This window comes from Lycorma delicatula, chromosome 1 (genome assembly GCF_047948215.1).
Source record: "Lycorma delicatula isolate Av1 chromosome 1, ASM4794821v1, whole genome shotgun sequence".
NCBI lineage: Eukaryota > Metazoa > Arthropoda > Insecta > Hemiptera > Fulgoridae > Lycorma > Lycorma delicatula.
The window spans coordinates 3,877,518-3,897,363 of record NC_134455.1 but is presented as its reverse complement, the minus strand read 5'-3'; the positions used below and the strand labels follow the sequence as shown (position 1 = coordinate 3,897,363).

The following is a 19,846-nucleotide window of genomic DNA, read 5'->3' as shown; positions in this document are numbered from 1 at the left end:
GTGATGTTTGTGAATTAAGTGGGAGCACGTTCTTGAATTTTGGTCACACATTAATATTGAAGATGGCAAAGTAAATGTATGAATACTAATCAATGTTAAAAGAATTTACTTCCTGTAATTTTTTATCTCTTTTTTTTTATAAGCTGTTTATTGCAGAATTATACGTATTAGATAGCAGGGGGTAAAGAGGCCGAGAATCTGAGAATCAAGGTTAGGTAATGTTATTATACTGCCCCCTCTCTCTTCCACTTTGTTAACAAAAAAATAGCAATGTTTGAATTGAAAGATTGAAAGATGAAGTGTTTAATTTTATCTATATATTACTTGCTTTTCTTTAATTCACAGTTCTTTTTTCATATATGTCCTCAAATCTTGCATCTGTAATTTAACATACTTCCTGGCATTGCCTGTTGATGAAATTTTGCGCAGTTATTAAGGTGGGGTGACAATACAATATTCCACCATTTCTTTTGCAGATATCCCCCCATACAGTGATAAATTAAGGGTGGAAATTAAGTGTAATAATTTAATATACAGGGCATTTCATAATGTTCTTAGGAGTTACAAAAATTCAGTACAAAAAAAGTATTTCACTTACCTAAATGAAAGTTGTACGAGGTAATACAGGGACTCGGACAGTTTTGTTAAAATCTATAAATGTTCAATATGTGCTCCTCTGGTGATAAGGCACACATCAACACGAAAGTCTAGCTCTTGCCAAACTCATTGTAACATGTCATTTCCGATAGAGTTGATTGCATTGATTATGCGATCCTTTAGTTCAGCGATATCGTGCGGCATTGGTGGGATAAACACCTTATCTTTCACGTAACCCCAGAGAAAGAAATCACATGGCGTGAGGTCTGGTGATCTTAGTGGCCATGGCATAATGTGTTGGTCTTCTTCAGACGCACGTCCTATCCAGCACCGAGGTAATGTTGTGTTAAGGTACTGTCGAACCTCGTTATGAAAATGGGCAGGGCAACGATCTTGCTGGAAAATGGAGTCGTAGAGTAGCTGAGGCATAAGCCATAATTGTAATGTAACATATCCAGGTATATCATGCTGGTTACTGTCGTTTCCATAAAAAAGAATGGCCCATACACTGCCTCACGAGAGATCGCACAAAAAATGTTTACTTTCGGAGAATCCCGAATGTGTTCCACATAAGCGTGTGGGTTTTCAGTTCCCCAAGCTCGCACGTTATGATTGTTTACTTTGCCGCTAATATGGAAAGTAGCTTCATCACTGAAAATTATCTTGTTTACAAAACCTTCATCTAACAACATCTTTTCCTGTAACTGTAAACAAAAATCAAGCCTACGTGTTTTATCTCCATCAGAAAGACGCTGGATTAATTGAAGATGGTACGGTTTGCATAATAAACGTTTACGGAGAACTCTCCACACTGTTGTTTTCGGAATTCCTAATTCTCTGCCTGCAGCCGCAGTCGATTTTGACGGGCTGCGAATAAAACTTGCCCGCACATGTTCGACGTAGATTTCTGAGGTTGATGGACAACCTCACTTGGTGGCTCCTTATGAAATTTCAACCGAAATACACTTTGCACAGAAATGACTGAATTTGAAAAGTGAAATTATAACACACAAAACGACTTCTCGCTTCCCGTGGCAGCCATTTTCTCTACTGACGATGCCTAGCAAGCAAATGTTTACTAACTGCCTAGTATATGTGGAAAAAACTATTTGAACTACTCTTTCATACAGTACTTGTTTTATTTTTATGAGTGAAATAGTTTTTTGTTAATGAATTTTTGAAACTCCGAAGAACATTATGAAACGCCCTGTACTTCCTGACATTGTCTATTGACGAATTGGACAACTCCAAATTAACAGGAAGAAAACCTTGCAATAATGATGCATTATCAGAGATGGATCGAATGAGAAATCTTTTATAAAACTCATAAAAATGTTTGTCAAAAATTCTGATAGTTAAGTAATTGAAATAAAAACTTCACTATCTCATTACTTTGTATACTAAATGTTTGATTGAAAGTTTGTTTGATATTTTATAAATATATTAGAAATTTCAGTATGGTATCTTTTGAAATCCAGATTAACCTACTAATTAAATTCATACAATGTATGATAATAATTTGATTAAAGTATGACTAAAAAGTATAAAGCAAGTTTTTAAAAATTTTGAAAAATTTTTGTAGTATTATTTATACAATTGCAATACCAGGCTGACAACCAGAAATAGTCATTGTGATGGATTACATTGAATTTTGTAGCATTTGAAAAATGCCATACCTGACTTTCTTAAACCCAAAACCTTAAATTATAGACCGAGACGCTACCGTTTTGCCACAGAGGTCAGTTATGATTACAATTTTATGAAACTTAAGCATTTCTACAATTAATTTAAAATAATAAAGTGCTAAGTTATTTAAAAATTGCATGCCTTAAGTGAATTGGTGTGCTTGCATTTTATATGTACATTAAGATTAAAAAATGTTCTGTATTAAATATGTCAGTGAAAATATTAAAATTTGTTTATAGGTATGATAATGCAGTTATAATTAAGAAAGATGTCTTAATCACTAATGGTTTTCTGCAAGTTCCATTACCACCTGTTTTAGATCATAAAAGTTTCCCTGATCTCTATGATGTAGAAATTTCAAGCAGTGATGGTGAAATTATTAAAGCTCATAAGTGTGTTTTAGCTGCACGATTGGAGTATTTTCACAGCATGTTAGCTGGGGGTTGGATAGAGGTAAGTATTTGTTGTATGAGGCCTAGTCAAAAATTATCTACACTTGCCATATCACACCTTCAGGGTTGTCATACTACCTTCAGAGCATTTATGCTAAGAGTTGGTACAACTGTGGTCATGTGTGCAAAATTTTCAACCCGATTGCATCATTTGTTTTCAGGCTATTACTGTGTAAACTTGTCCACTCCGCTAGCAGTTTGCACTAAGCAAACAATGAGCAGTGATCCAATTTCTTTGGTTGGACAGGGTGAAATTCATCGTTGACTTTCATCACAATATGGGGACAGTGTTTATCATGTATAGACTTTTCATGGATAGAGAAGTTTAAAAATGGCCAGACAAGTGTGATGCATGAAGTTGGAGCTGGACACCTGTCAATCTCCACCACAGATGACAAGATTCAAAAAGCTTGAGAGAGATGGTTCTGGCCAATAGGCAAGTTACATCAATGAGGTAGCGTCTTCAGTCATGGTTCTGCCTATGAAATTAACTACCACAGCTCGGCTTCCGTAAAGTACATGCGCAGTGAGTACCAAGGTATCTTACTACAGAACAAGCTCAAATGTTTTGACATCTGCCAAATGCTTATTCGATCACGTCTCCTAGGAAGGTGATACGTTTTTAGTAGAGTAGTCACCGGTGATGAAATGTGGTTCATCACTGAGCCAGAATCGAAATGCCAGAATATGAATTAGAAACACCTGGATGGATGAAGAAAAGATTCAAAACTGAGCCATTGGTGGGAAAAGTTATGCTAACCTTTTTTTGGGATACAAAAGGGCCTATACTAGGAAGACTTCATGGAAAAGTGGACTGCAATCAACAGAGTGAGTTACAGTAAAATGTTGGAAAACAAGCTGAAGCCTGCAATTCACAACAAATACTGTTCAAATCACTGACTTTTTTAATTTTGAGGTACTGTTACACCATCCCTACAGCCGAGATCATGCTTCCTCTAACTCTAATCTGTTTGGACCGCTCAAGGATTCTTTGCATGGTCATTGATTTTCTGTAGACTTAGACCTTCTGAAGCAACTCACTGGGTTGGTGTAGTGGTGAACGCATCTTCCCATATCAGCTGATTTGGAAGTTGAGAGTTCCAGCGTTCAAGTCCTAGTAAAGTCAGTTATTTTTATACGGATCTGAATACTAGATTGTGGATAACGGTGTTCTTTGGTGGTCGGGTTTCAATTAACCACTTATCTCAGAAGTTGTCGAACTGAGACTGTACAAGACTACATGTCATTTACACTCATACATATCATCCTCATTCATCCTCTGAAGTATTATCTGAAAGGTAATTACCAGAGGCTAAAGAGGAAAAAGAAAGAAAGACCTAAGGAAGCAGTACAAAAGTGGCTTCGCAACCGATTGAAAACCTTCTTCTTGGAAGGAATACACAAGATTATGGACTGCTGGATCATGTGCATTGACAAGAGAAGTGACTATATTGAAAAGTGATGTACGTGTTGCACCCCTTTGTGTTAATAAATTGTAAAACAAAAGTGTAGATAATTTTTGACTCTCCCTTGTATTTATCTATAATTATCTTATTAGTTTGTTAATAATTAATTTGATTTCCTTTATTTACTCAAAATGGTGATTAAGTAGGATGCATAGCATGAAATATTTGGTAACGTATGTGAATAATGAACTAAGTCTGTTAGATGTCATTGTCAAACAGATTGTATATATCCTGATGAGAGACTAGTCCCTTCTGAAGCCAGCATGTATTTTCAAGAATAAGTAGAACCCTTTGCCATCCTTACTGTACTTAATGCTGTCATGCTTTTGTATCATACATTATGTATAATACTAGCCAGCTCGGGGTTTGCATATTTCACTCAACCATCTACACCTGGACCCCTGTAGCCAGGCAAACCCCAGAACTGATTCAGGGGCACAGAGCATGCCATTACCATTTTGCAAGGGAATCCTGACTCCTGAGTTTCCACAGGACTCACTTCACATACTGTTTCAGTCCAGTCAGAGGGCTCTTCCCCCTGGACCCCCCCCCCCTGTAATATTCATTATCCTCATGGTTGTGAGAAAATAATACTGAAAAATAGCGATCAAAGTATTCAAGCTGTATAGAAACCTGAAAAAGAAACTAAATTACAAAAGAGAAGATAACAATAGTAAGTAAAGCACACACATTATTGACAATGAAAAATTTGTAACTTATTTCTGTTGCTGGTGATAGAAATATAATAATGAAATAAAAGAATTAATCTTTTTTTTTCTTTAATGAATATCTTTAATTCACAACTTCATTCCCAAGGGTGCTAGGGTCTCAGTCTGTGAGTTAAAACCTTTCCTGAGATAACATGAATATATCATGCAAATTTCAAAGCAGTTAGTTGGTTCTCACATGATGCGAGAACAAACAAACTAACTTTCGGCTTTATATATAAGATATTGTATACATAATACATCTTTATAATATATTTATATTTATATTTACATTTATATAATATATTATTATTTGAGGCATATCCAGAAAGTAAATTAAATACTATTTCCTTCTACCACCTTACAACAGTGTGATCATAGCTGTGAGCATGCATGCCATGTTTACAATTTCTTTGTTATGTATTGAGTTCCCTGAAATTTCACAAATCGTTTTATTTGAAATTGTAACACAAAACCTAGGCTACTACAAACTCTGCTCTTGTTGAGTGCCGAAAATGTTGATGGTGGGTCACAAAATCAAGCAGTTAGACTGTGTTCATTCTTTTCTTACCCAATACGAAAGTAAAGTGATGATTTTTTTGAGCCAAATTGGTGCTGAGTGACTACTATTTGTTTTTCCATCTCAGCGGTCTCTTATTGGTCAGTGGCTGTGAAAATGCCAATGTAAAAAATGCATGACATTGGTTGTCTTCACTGTTATTGCTGATCTTTGAGGAAGGAATGAAAAAACTGATTGCAAGATATGAAAAGTGCCTTAATATGATGGAAATTATGTGAAAAAGTAGTTCAGGTATGCTCTTCCATGTAATAATAAAGCTATTCTATTGAAAGTTATGTTAGCTTTTAATAGCAAAATAGTATTTACTTTCTGGATATTCCTCTTATTTGTTATATGCTGTTACTTATGAGAGTTTTATAACTTTCTAAAGTAGTTAAATTTAATTGTAATCGTTAAATTCAACACATACAAAGTACACTAGGAAAGTTTTGCAGTATAATTTAATTTTTTATTATTTTTCAGTGTAATTTCCACCACATGCTACACACTTCTCCATCCTTCAAAGAAACTCTGCCATGTTTTGTCAGAGATCTGGGCACATTCATCATCCCAAGCCTTTAGGATGTAATCATCGCTTGTAAAGTGTCTCCTTTTCAGTCTGTTTTTCACCTCGTGGAACAGTGTGAAGTCAGGTCTGTAGGAGGGTGCTCTAATAATTTTATTCCAGCGCTGGCCAAATACTCAAAATAAAATTTGAAGCAGTATGCTGGAGCATTATTATGGTTAAGAATCCATGTCACCATCCTTGAATTTTGGTGTAACTTCTTGGGAGCTTCAACAACTTTAGGCAGCATTCTTCAATATACCACTTCCCTGTAACTCTCTTCTGAGTTTCCAACAGAACTCCCTTTAAAACTCCTTTCACACTAAAAAATACAGCTTTCATTCTTTTCTTCACTGATGGATTTTCAAACAGCCACGGGGATCTCCTCATCTTCATACACCTACAGGTTGTTCTGAGCCTTGGTCAGGGGTATCATAATAGTATAGGCAAGTTTAGTTACCTGTTACAGTACTGTTCACATACAAGATTTCCCATTTTCAAACTTGGGGTAGCTTTTCTAACTTGAAGGTGATGTGGCAGAATAGAACAAACTGCTGGTGCATTAATGCGCAAGGACACCTCTTGGTGGTAGGTCATATGATTGTCTCAAGCAATTTTCATGCTGCAGCAATAGTTGACCTGACCTTGATGCGTCCTGAAGGCTGAAATATCCTCTTTCAAACTCTCACTACCAATATTTAGGGAAATATTGTTGTATAATGAGGACAATACTCCAAGCATAGGAGTCATTTTCTCTAAACACTTGCAAACATTATATTTAAAAATTGCCCAGTATTCAGATTTTGACTGTGGCAACTTCACAGTCTCTTTTCACTAAAACAGCAAAAAAGCAATTGACACTTAGACAGAGATTAGAGCAACTATAGTGCAGTTTGGGACCTGTCTAAACATATGCTAACTTTCAACCAGCTGTGATTATCAGCTCCATCATATTGCAAAATTTTCCTAGTGCCTTGTATATTATCAATTTTACAACTTCAATATATTTCTGATTGTTTAATTTTTGTTTTTAATTGTAAATTATTAATCATAATTGTAATTATGAATTAATAACTGCAATAATAGCATCTGAAAATGGTATTTTTCTTTCATATTTTTAAATCCAGTTACAGTGTACCAGTTGAAGTAGTGAGATATGTTCCTTTCTCTTCCAGAAAACAAGATATGTGTATTTATATAAGTAGTGTTACTTAAAAATAAGTTCTGTTTAAGAACATATATCAGTTTTATTTGGCAACTAAATCAATCTGTAGATAAATACAAAAAATATATATTTGCAGCTAAATGATTAATAGCTTAGGTTTGTAAAATTTGTTTTGTTATATTGAAACTGTATCTCTTTTTTTAGACATCTGCTACCAGTTCATTGAAAATTCAAGTACCTTTTGCAGTTTTAAGTGATGTTATTGAATTCATTTATACTGATGTAGTATCTAAACTTCATACATCTGATGATCTTGAACATATCTGCAGGTAATTTTTACATACAATTCTTTTATCAGCGTATTTTTTATTATTAATTGAAAGTGTGTATCTCCCTCTTCTTTAGAATGAATTTTACTTTTTTTATTAAAATGTGTGTCACATAATACTGATGATACAATTAGTTAGTTTTCTTCAATATAGTCTTGTCTATCATTAAAAGTATAATTATTGTAAGGGAGAGTACAAATTTTTTTGAAAGAAATCTTTTTTCAAGTTTTTTCTTGAAAGTTTTCATTTGTTTCCAGTGTTGTTCCCAAGTTTTATGAACTTAATCTTGTAAAATTGCCTTTCTTAACTATTATTAGTTTAACTAAAACCATTAATTATGAAAAAATAGGTCATTAAAACTCAATATAATAGTATCTCCTTAATTCAGTGATAAAAGCCTCTTGGCTTTGATGTAATAATATTCCACCATTACTTTTGCAAACTGTTGTTATGTGCAAATTTTCTGTGTTAGTAGTTTTTGATGCTGTCCCTCCCTCATTGTGTTATTGGTTTCTAATAACTACATATTCTGGGTCTGGCAGTCTGTGGGTATAATAGTCTACAGGTCTGCTTATTGCATTAACAAGGATGCAGTTACTTGTAGTCTTGAAATCAGGAAGCCTACACTATATATCAGAAGAATTTTTTGTTTTATGAATCAGTCAATCAATTCAGTAGTGCAAGTAAAGTTTAGAACAGTCTTGTGATTGATGAGATAAATTTTATTTATACAAGAATTAGAATATATTTCCTCTTCAATATATAACCTATAATAACTCAAAAGTGGTAATGCATTAATCTTACTTAAAATAATTCTATTCATATGAATAATCAACAACATTGTGTAGTACACTACACTAAGTAACTATGAAAAATTTCTTATCTGCCATAGTATATACCTGAAAAAGAAAATAAAACAACCAATTTAAGAACTCAAACAACTTACAATAACAATAATTCTAACATAAACAGTTCCATTCCATATGAAAAATTAGAGGATTATAAGCTGCTAAACCGTTTGAAATACAGTAGTATAAAAATTCATGAGTCTTTCACATAAGTAACTAGATAAGAAAAACAAAAACAAATAATTATGCCCTGTAAATTTATATGGAAAAATAAACACAGAATAACAAATAATATTATTAAAAAATGAACTAAAAATAATAAAAGACCAAAAATATCATTGTTGAAAACAAGATAAAAAGAGTTATGTACTACATGCAAAGGATACAAAACACCCTCTACTTGAAGGGTTCCATAACAAAAATTTTCACAATATTTAGCAGAGATCAGATCGTTATTAAGGCCTCACAGTCAATAAAACCATATGCGAGTGTAAACAACTACAGTACTTCTTAATCCTCATATTAAGTAGCTTAATTTTAAAAATAAGTGTAATTGCAGCAGGTGTTGCATTATAGAATTTAGGTTCTAAAAATAAAAATGATATTTGGAAAAATGAAGTGGTAGGTGTTGGGTTCTAAATAAGATTGCAGATCTGGTCCAAACTGTTACATTATCGACTACAGTCTTGAAGTTACCATTCATGGTAAAAAATTTGGTAAGGACTTTTGAAAAAATACACATATTTTGTAGGAGATTTTTTAATTTAATATAAAAGTGATATATTTTTATGTGTAATATGTATATGTATGTATAATATAAAATATGCATATGTATAATATAAACGTAAGTCCAGAAGGGTTTCTTGCCATTATATAAACAGATTACTTCTATTGAATCACAAGAGGTTTGATATGAAACTGGTAAATTCTACACTGACCAAAAATCCCATAATTCAGCCTGAATGTGCAGATACTAATTAGATATTTCTTAGCAGTTAATCAGGACAAAATTGCATTAAAAAATAATGTAAATTACGTATGAGCCTTAATAGATTCTTTCATAAGTGCATAATATGAATAATTCGTAATGGCCTATCATATCTACCAACAACCTCAAATATTTAATTTGTTCAACTTTACATGTAGAATCATATAAAAAAGAAACTCTATATCATACTTAAATTGTGTTAGTTTAAAAAGAAGTCAATTAAAAATGTATTAGAATTGAAAAAATTTAAGAAGATTGTTTTAGCTGTATTCAGTCAACATATCATAGTGAACCACATCAATCATAGTGACTTGACTGAATAAATTTGTGCAGATATCATTAATTATTGACCCATATGCAACAGCCATATCATCAGTAAAGGCAGGCGAATAATTAAAACAAAATGAGTAAAAATCATTAATGAAAAAGTAGAAATAAAATTGACCCCAAAACAGACCTGTGGAAAATGTTCATATATTTCCTTAAATTCACTTCCTTCATTATTTACCATAAAATATTTTCTGTCATCAAGATATATCATGAACCAGCTGAATAGCAGCCCTATGATATCTGAATTTTTACTTCTTTAACGATATGTTGTTAAAGAAGTAAGCTATATCAGAGGTCAGAAGTTAACCTTATCAGAGGCCTTTTTTATTTAAAAAGAAAAGTCCAGAGATCTTTTTTTATTCAGGGTCCTTTTAATTTCTAAGCAACTAAGCAGTAAAATTCTGTTAAGCTATTTCAGTACTGCAACCAGAACAAATCCATACTGGTCGTTGATAAAATATTTATTGTTTTTTTCAAAAATTGTAATATCCCTAAACTAACTTTTTCAAATAATAATTTAGTTTTCATTCTTTTTGTAAAAACAGATGATAATAATATAAGTTTGTATTTCCTAACATCTACTCTATCTTAGGGTTAAAAACAGGAATAATCTTTAAAAATTTTAGTGCACTCTTCTCTAAAATTAAATACTTCTTTCAAGATTGGACAGATTTCATCTGAGACATTTAGTAACTGGAGAAGTAACTTTTTTATCATTAGTAGACTTACTCAAACTAAGAGTTTATTAATTTAGAATTCAGAAAATTAGCTTACTTATATATGTTTTAAAAATATTAAAAAATATACTCAAAGTTATTCTCCCTCTCTGATACTAATTTGTTTTCAATCTCACCCTTGTTCATTCATTAATTAACTCTTTTTTAATTTTCTAACCCTTTGATTCAGAGTATTTCTCAATACTCATTCTCTATTTACACATTTTAAAGTATTATTTTTTTTTTAGTACTCTTCGTCGCTATTTTTTTTTTTATACTACCTTCTCATTCATGTTTACCTTCTCAATGCCTCAGCCCTATCTAACACAAGGGATGCTTTATAAAGTCAAAGCAAGTTCAATATTAAGTGTTAAAAAAAATAAAATTACCAAAGAAAATTCAACAATGTTGCATTCAAAGATTCAGGCTCGTATAACTGACCTTGCAATGTATCTGCTCATATGAAGAAAACAGATATTCATTTCAAATAAGTAAATCATTTAAAACAAATGAAAATTTACAGACTGAAGGAAGACCAATTTATCTTTCAGATAAGTCATACATTCTCTTAACTCAGGTAAAATGTTATTTATGGTAGTACTGACATTAACAACAAATACATAACATTAACAACAAAAAACTTGTACCCTAAGATAATATAGGTGTACACTGCTAGTACTGCAAGCACTGAATTCAAATTCTGAATGCTTTTTTATTTTAAATTGAACCAAGGGCAAGGAAAATACGGGAAGTACATGAATGCTGAAAATTACAGAATGGCAAAATCAAAGATAATATTAAACCTCTTCCATCTCATTAAATATTGTTAATTTACAATACTTATTATCATAGCATAATATTGCTAAATTTAAATTGCAGAAAATAAGAACATTAGAATGGCTGCAATGTAGAAATATTCTCTGTTCAGCAAAAATATTAAAACTGAACAGTTAGTGCGATTAAATCACCGCTCTATGAAAAGTATTATTTTGATAAAATATTGGAGGATTATAGCCATTATATATCGATTTTTCCATCGTACCACTCTGAACTCAGCCTGATTTTAACTGATTCAGGTGAAAATAAAAAAATTGGTTGTGGAAAAAATATGTCATGACAGCAAATATAATAAAAGAATTAGTCAAGAAAAAAATTTCTGAATTACTGGTGGAATATTGGAAGCAGTACTGTTAACAAGCTTTTAGAAAAAAATTATTATGAGTAAGGCAGGAATTGTCAACATGCAAACTCAAAGGTTTAGAATAGCTAACAAAGAAAGCAGTGAATATAGTCCTGATGATATTTGACAGTGACAGTATAAGGACTGTCCTTCCTGTCTGTTTTTTTTTTTCTGTTAAAATAAAGAACAAAATTATTAAAATTTAAAAATAAAATAAAATTAAACGAATAGAAATATTTTAAAAATCAGATAAAATATAACTATACATCATTAATCTGAACGATAAAAAGAAACAGATATGTTCGTTGTACATGTCTGTTCATGTGCATGAAGGTTGTGTTTGTGTTGATATTCCTCGTACTTCCCTCCTAAACAATCAGTCCATGGCCACTCTGCCCTTTCAGGTGGACATTTTAAATTTTGATGAGCAACACTTTCTGGTATATCAGTAAATGGTATCTGAATTGATGAAGTAATGCAAAAAATAATTGCATACAAATAAAAATTAGTTTTGTAAAAAACTTAATTCAAATTTGAATAATTTCTTCATGAAGAAGCTATATTTTTTAGCAGTACTTTTTGGAAATGCAGATTAAAAAGGTATATATATGTCTGTAATATCAATTATAAGTAAGGTGATAACTCATCAGTATATTTAATTTGACCACAAATGATTGTTATTAAATAACTACCCATATTTATTTGTTATATTTAAAATATGATACTGCTTGTTTGTTTCAGTTTACTTATTGTTGCCGATCAAATGTTAATTGCTCGTCTGAAAGAGTTATGTGAAATTGCTTTATCAAATAATCTTAATTTAAGGAATGCATCACATTTAATGCAGTTTGCAGCAACTTATCATGCTGAGCAACTACAACAATGTTGTATGCAGTATATTTCTCTCAATCTTCCTGCAATTTTAGAAATGAGGTATACTTTATTTAATGTAAAATTCTATATAAAGGAGAGTATACTATTTGGGTCAGATTTTCTATGTCAGGGCATTTGCAGATCTTGATCTTTCATGACCTTCCCGCTAATCAAAAAACAAAATTAATCACTGAAAATTCCAGTTGGCTTGTTTTTTGGTTGATATCTTGTGACTGGATAGACCAGTTTGGATGAAAATTTGACACAATGATTTCTGTAATGGCATTGATGCCATTTAATTTTCGTCTTAATCGGTCAAGGGAACAAGGAGTTACATATCTTTTTACTCAAAGGATAGATAAATTTTTTCTCATAATCTAATGCTCCTAATTTCTGATGGTATTTTCAAATCCCTGTAAAGGGTGCTAGTGCTAATTATATGATTCCATTACATTAATATGTTACTTCGGTTATGTATTTGGGTAATTTCATTTGGGGGTAGGGGACTTTCTGATTTATTTGTAAATTTAGAATTAGTATTCCGTAAATTCACTTCGTTAACCCTTTCCAAGCTAGAATTTTACTTAAGTATATTTTTCGAAGAGTCAGCTTTTTTATTCAAACTTTTGAAAAAGTAATATTTTTTTAATGTAAATTGGATTAAAATCTCATTAATGTTGGTTTCAAGCAATATTAGGTAAAACCTATAAAAGAGAAATAATGTAATCTCAAAGTTACTATGTATTTTAAATCTTAGTAACTGCTAAAAAAATTTTGAAAGGTTGAAAAAAAATAATTATACAACACACACAATACTCATGCTATATGTAATAATTACTTAAAGTTGTAATTGTAAATTATAAAAACAGTATAATTAAGTATATTTAAAGTAACAGTATATTTAAAGCTCGGATTGAGTATGGTAGAAGGAAAGTAAGTGCATTTTTTCCATTTTACATCACATTGATTTATTTATACAAATCATGATTCATTGAAATAAATTATAACATTACTTTATTGTTCTGTGTGTTAGGTTATTTTAAAGCCACACATGTGTGCGCATGCACAAACACATACACTCATATGTATATATATTTAAACCTCACAAAATTTTTGGACATGACATCATAAAAATTTGACATAAATGTAATAATTTTCTTTTAAATTTAATTATTTATTTTTTTACTTAAACCACATATATATATTTTAATTATCGTCTTATTATACATTTGTCGTAGGAATTTTCTACATGTTTTGCCTCATCAGTGTATCATCATCAGGGCCTGAACTAGAGTTCAGGCCAGGAAACTTGGCAATTTGCTTGCATGCTTCTTGTAAATATATACTTTAGTATCTAATATTGCGGTGTGATGTTAAGTGTTTTTTTGTATGTAAGATTGACGAAATGTAATTGTGGATATTTTCATTCCATGATAATGTTGACACATAATTGTGGAAAAAATGCAGGAAATTTCCATGACTAATGTATGGTAAGATGATAATTAAAATTATATATGTTTTTAATAAAAAATAAATAATATGTGTGCACCGTACGATAAAGAATGCAGATAAAAAAGTTATTTATTTACTTAAACATTTATATCATAATAATTTATCTTGTTTAATAATATTGAAATTTCTCTTCAGTAGACTGGATGATGAAGCAGATATAAAAATATTTGTATTTCAGAACAACATGTACAGCACGCTAAATGATTGCTTATTGATGTATGGTAGCTTACAATATGGCTAATAAGTGACAAAAATTTTACAGGAGCTTTTATGAAGGAATCTGGACACCATAGCAACCCTGCTTCCTCATATAAATCACTAATACACCTTGTCACATGATTTGCATTCAGCATGTTAAGATTAACTTAGATTGCATTTTAACATAACATAAAACATATTATTTAAAATCACTATTAATAATTGTTTATATTGGCTGTAATAAAGGATTCATTAACAATGTTTTACGTATGTAAGTCAAATAAGAAGAGATTATCACAAGTCGATGGATTCCGAAAACTACACAAATTGATTATGGAAAAAGTGTATTCCTAACTTGCCACCTCAGTCGGTCATTGTACTAGATGATGCATCATATCACAATGTTCTGCTATATAAGTAGCCAAATTCTAACTCTAAAAAGTGATGTGATAAAATGGTTAGCCAAACAATGAATTAACTGTTCTCCTGCTATGATGAAGATTGAATTATATGATATAAAATTACACAAAGAAAATCAAAAGAAATTTCTAATAGATGACATTTTCAAAAATTATGGTCACACAGTTCTATGGTTGCCACCTTTTCACCCTGACTTAAATGCCATTGAAATGATTTGGAGTTAAGTGAAAGGGCAAGTAGCTGAAAGAAATACAACTTTTAACATGTTGGACGTTCTTAAGCTAGCTGAAGAGGAATTTCATAAAGTGTCTAAAGCTGAGTGAAGCAATGTCTGCGAGCATGTTGTCAACATTGAAAAAAAAATACATTGAAAGTGAATATTTATATGATGTGCACATCGACAATTTTGTGGTAAATGTGAATTCAGAATCAAACACGAGCTCTTTAGAATCTACCAATGACAGTGACTTCAGAATTTGCGAGCTACACCTGCAAAGAAAATATGTATTAAGAAAATAAACTGAGTAGAAAAAATAATTATTTAAAGTACTTTAAAATAATATTATTAATTGGGATACTAAAGTAGTTTTAATTAAATAGCATCGTGTGTATTTTTGGTTATAAATATCATATACATTAAACTGACAATGTTTTCAGTCGGCCTAGTATCATGCCAAATGTTTGCTGACTGCTAGTAGTTTTTTGTGCCAACTTACATGCCGATTGTTCTACAGGCCTTGAAAAATAAGTTATTGATTGTTGGTTGAATAAGTGACAAAATCATTTTTTTATCATAAAAATTGAATATTTATAAAAAACAATAGTATACACATGAGCAAAAAATATTTGTGTGCGCTCATGGGTGTGTGTGTGTGTGTGTGTGTGTATTCAGTGTCATAATGTAATTATGTCAGGTGACACAAAACGTTAATAAGTTACAAAACCTTTTTTAGATATTTCCAAAGAACAAGATCACTTGTTTGGGCTTAGAAGGAAATTTGTATGAAGTGGTTTACCATTGTCGTATTGATCTGTTACATATCAATATAATAAGCCCCTTCAAATTGCAGATAATTTTCAGTTTCCAGTAACACCGTTCTATTCAGCATAGGGGGACTGGCTGTATAATAAACATGATTAGACTCTGAGAAGGAACTGTAATCAATATTACTTAAACCTCAGGAGTTTTTCGTAATGCATTATATGAACTGCCTCTTTTCAGTGGGGAATGAATAATAATTATTTGCATTAAATTATCATGGAGTCATAAAAAAACTGGATTATTATGAACTCAAACTAAAACTTAAGATATTACATGATTAGATCTGAGATATAACTACTTTCTTCTACTTTTTTCTTATTGCTGTTTACAATTTATTATCATATTTTTTTTTTAATTTTGATTTTTTTTAAAAATAATTTCAGTCCCCCGTTGTGATACACAGCTAATTTTAGATTTTCTTTTTAGTAAATATTCTCACTGGTTTAGTATTTACATTAGAACCATTAAATTTTATAAAAATGATTATGTAGCCATTATTATTAATTTTTAAGTAAATTTTATTGAACTTTTTATAATAATTAATTTTAAATTACATTTAATGTAAGGTAAATAATGCATAACATTTCATTTCATTTCATAATAAATATATAATTAGCTAAGATAAAAGTATATATACAGGTTGTCTGGGCTAAAGGTATCTAAAAGTAAGAGCTTGTATAAAGAAAACCAGTTAATATAATAACCAGTTAATATTTTTTTTTTTTATAAATACAACAGCTCACCAAATTTTAATGTAGGTTAGTCAAGTTCAATGTATGTAATTTTTGTAGCTTGGCAGGTGTCTAGATGATAATCTTAACTCTTGCCTGGTGTTTAGGAGCATTATCGACGTTATTAGACCAGCAGCTTCAACAATTCTCTATTTTAATTTTTCCTAGTTGTGAATTTTTCTTTGGTACACATAACTTTTAATAAATCTCTGAGCAAAAAGTCTAAAAGAGTGATATCTGGAGATCTAGGTGGTCATGCGGTTGGACCTCCTCATCCAATCCAACATCTGAGTAAAATGTTCAAGTATATGGTAACATCTTGATGAAAGTGTGGTGGAGCATCATCTTGCTGAAAACTGAAGCTTGCAGGAATCTGAGGAATAGCAAAGTTCTCTAGCATGTCAAGGTACATCTGTCCTGTCACAGGGACTCCGTGAAAAAACAGACCAATGACACGATTCCTGTGCATTCCTAAACAGACATTGACTTTCATTATGTCCCTTTCATTTTCAATTACTGTAAGAGGTTTTGGGTTTTTTCAGTATCCCAAATTTGACAGTTGTGTCTGTTAACTTTCGGTATGTATGAAAGGTTGCCTCATCACTAAATAACAACATATTAAGATAATTAGGATTGTTTTTAACACTGTGCAGCATATGATATTGTGGGCAACAATCATTTGGTTTAATGTGGTGAAGGAGTTGGACAGTCGTAAACAACTAAATAGAGCTGCTTATGGACAGTGTCTTGAACAGTGCAATTTGTAACACCTGCCTAATTGACTTTCCAGGACTGGCTGTGAATTCATCACACACACAATCCACAGTCTTGTCATTAAGTGAAACTTTCAGATTTCCAGTTTGTGAAACCATGCTTCCAGTTTCTTTTAAAGTCGTTCTCGTATCCCATTGCAAATAGTCTAGGATGTAGGAAGATCGATATTCTATTCAGTTCATATGTGCCGTTGAACACGCACATATGATTGAAATTTTAACTGATTGAAATTCTACTAACCAAAGCATGACTGAAGCGTCTGCTGTGAGGTCCACATCTTAACTGATTATAATTGCATTGTGAGTCTGCTTACATATTCTACTGACCTTGAGAATAGACAGAACAAATCTTGGAGATATTCCCTATCAATTGAGCCTACATTTAAGAGATTATGACAGCTGGTTTCTAAATACAAGCCATTACTTTTGATTACCTTTAGCCCGGACACCTGTATATTTGTGGTGTTTTAATATTATAATCTCTTTAATTTATATTTATTTTATTTAATTGTTTATGAATATAAACATAATAAATATGTGTAATTTATTTCTTAATAGAACTCTTGAAATGGTATCTCCTGCTGTGCTGAAAGAGTTAAGTACTTACTATAAACAGATGACCCCTATTATGTCACAACATATTATTACACCATTTTCTAATGCACCGACCGATGAAGAAATAATCTCTGCATCTGATCTGAATTCAGTTGTTTGGGAAGAATACGGAGGTAGTTATATTAAGATTATCTTATTTTAATTATTATCTGTGTTTTAATTAAATGTTACAATACTGTTATTTTTAATTATTACTTTCAGATAAAAAAAAATATAGAAAAAGTAAATTTCATCCAAAAATGTGGTAAAATAACTCCACTAATATATATATATATATATATATATATATACAGTGTTATCATAAAAGAATGGTGCGGTTTTGAACATGGTTTAAATTAAAACAGAATTATTTACAGTTTTTGTTTTTTATTTTTCAAATTTGTCGTCTCAAACTTTTTTTACATAATTAATAAATTTCAATATGTGCGCCCTTAGTCGCTCGACAAATGTCCAAACGATACTCAACTTCTCTCCAAACATTAGTTAACATTTCTTCATTAACGGTTGTCATTGCTTCATTAATCCTGTTTTTTAAGTGGTTTAAGTTGCGAATTTTTTGTGTATTAACAACACTTTTGATGTCCACAAGAAAAAAATCGCAAGGTGTCAGGTCTGGACTCCTTGGAGGCCAAAGTACGGGTCCTTGCCGGCCTATCCATCGATCTCCAAATTTTTCGTCCTATCCATCGATCTCCAAATTTTTCGTTCAAAGCATCCGTGACTGATGCATTGAAGTGCGGGGGAGCACCATCTTGTTGGAAATGAAGTCGATGAATGTTTTCGAGTTCATCCGGCTGAGAAAGTAATAATCGGTTAACATGTCAAGATACGCGACTCCATTAATTGTTTTTTCAGCAAAGAAGAAAGGCCCTGTTACACGATTTTTCATCGCACCACACCAAACATTAACTTTAAGCTAATCACGTTGTTTCTCGATAATTGCGAGTGGGTTTTCAGAGCCCCACATTCGTGAACTGTGTCTGTTAACGCATACATTCACATGGAATGTAGCTTCGTCTGCAAAAATTATATCGTCTAAAACGATCCGTTTTCACTTATTCTGTCTGACATTTCAACAGCGAAATTGTAACGTTTTACACCATCATCGGGTTTCAATTCCTGCAGTTTCTGGATTTTATAAGCGTGTAATTTCAGTTTTTTATGTGAACTGTTGATTTTGGAATACCTAATTCAATGCTTCGATGGGGGATGGACTTCCCAGGACTTCTAATTGTCGATTGTCTAATTCAACCGTTTTGTCTGGTACACTTGGTCTGCCAGTTAATTTCTGTTTCTTAACCGATCCGGTTTCTTCGAATCATTTGAACCGACGTGTTATGTTATTTTTGTGTGGCGGATCTCTTCCAAATTCATGTCGAAACGCACGTTGAACTAAAATTACGGATTTTAATTCGGCCGTCAATAAAACACACTTTGCTTTGTCTTTATCCGAGAACATAGTAAATCGCTAAACTCACCGCAACAACAATACAAGAACTGACATTGCGGTTACAAATGCTAATAAACAAACTTTTGGGTTGGAGGCTTTCGGGGATATCAATATAACATCTAGAAATTTCCCTACAATCGTCTTAGTATGAATTACTAAAACCGCACCATTCTTTTATGATAACCCTGTATATATATATATATCTGAATTGTGGTCAATTCACATATTATAATAACAATATGTTTTGTCAAAATTCTAATTTATTTAGTAAAATTCATTAAACTTTACTCATATACTTATATAAACTTTTGTGTTTATACTTCTTACAAAATGTTAAATTATTTAAAATGGAAGTAGATTCATTTATATTTTCTTTTGTTCCATTTATTTTATCTTGATTATTTCATTAATTAGCATTAATAAAAATGGAAGTAATTTAGTAATAATTTTGATTTATTGTTATTTTTTAATCGCTCAAAGAACAGAAGTTGTTAAAAGCTTACCAGAGGATTGAGAATGTCATGAATGTACTTTTAAACTTTTTCTTATGAGTACGTCATAAATCTGGTTCAGCCTAACCTATGTTTTAACAATTATCTAGTGAAGAGAGGCAGTTGACTATTGTTAAACATTACCAATTTCAT

General features: G+C 31.5%; 1 protein-coding gene across 1 annotated transcript in view; it reads left to right on the top strand.

The window, feature by feature from the left end:
- The window catches only part of LOC142323047 (inhibitor of Bruton tyrosine kinase), a 135,853-nt gene that overhangs the window by 88,379 nt on the left and 27,628 nt on the right, over positions 1 to 19,846 (top strand). The window contains exons 13-16 of the mRNA XM_075362194.1: positions 2,523 to 2,736; positions 7,402 to 7,526; positions 12,330 to 12,521; positions 17,696 to 17,865. Of these exons, the coding sequence (XP_075218309.1) occupies positions 2,523 to 2,736; positions 7,402 to 7,526; positions 12,330 to 12,521; positions 17,696 to 17,865 (701 nt within the window). The remainder of the gene's footprint in view (positions 1 to 2,522; positions 2,737 to 7,401; positions 7,527 to 12,329; positions 12,522 to 17,695; positions 17,866 to 19,846) is intronic.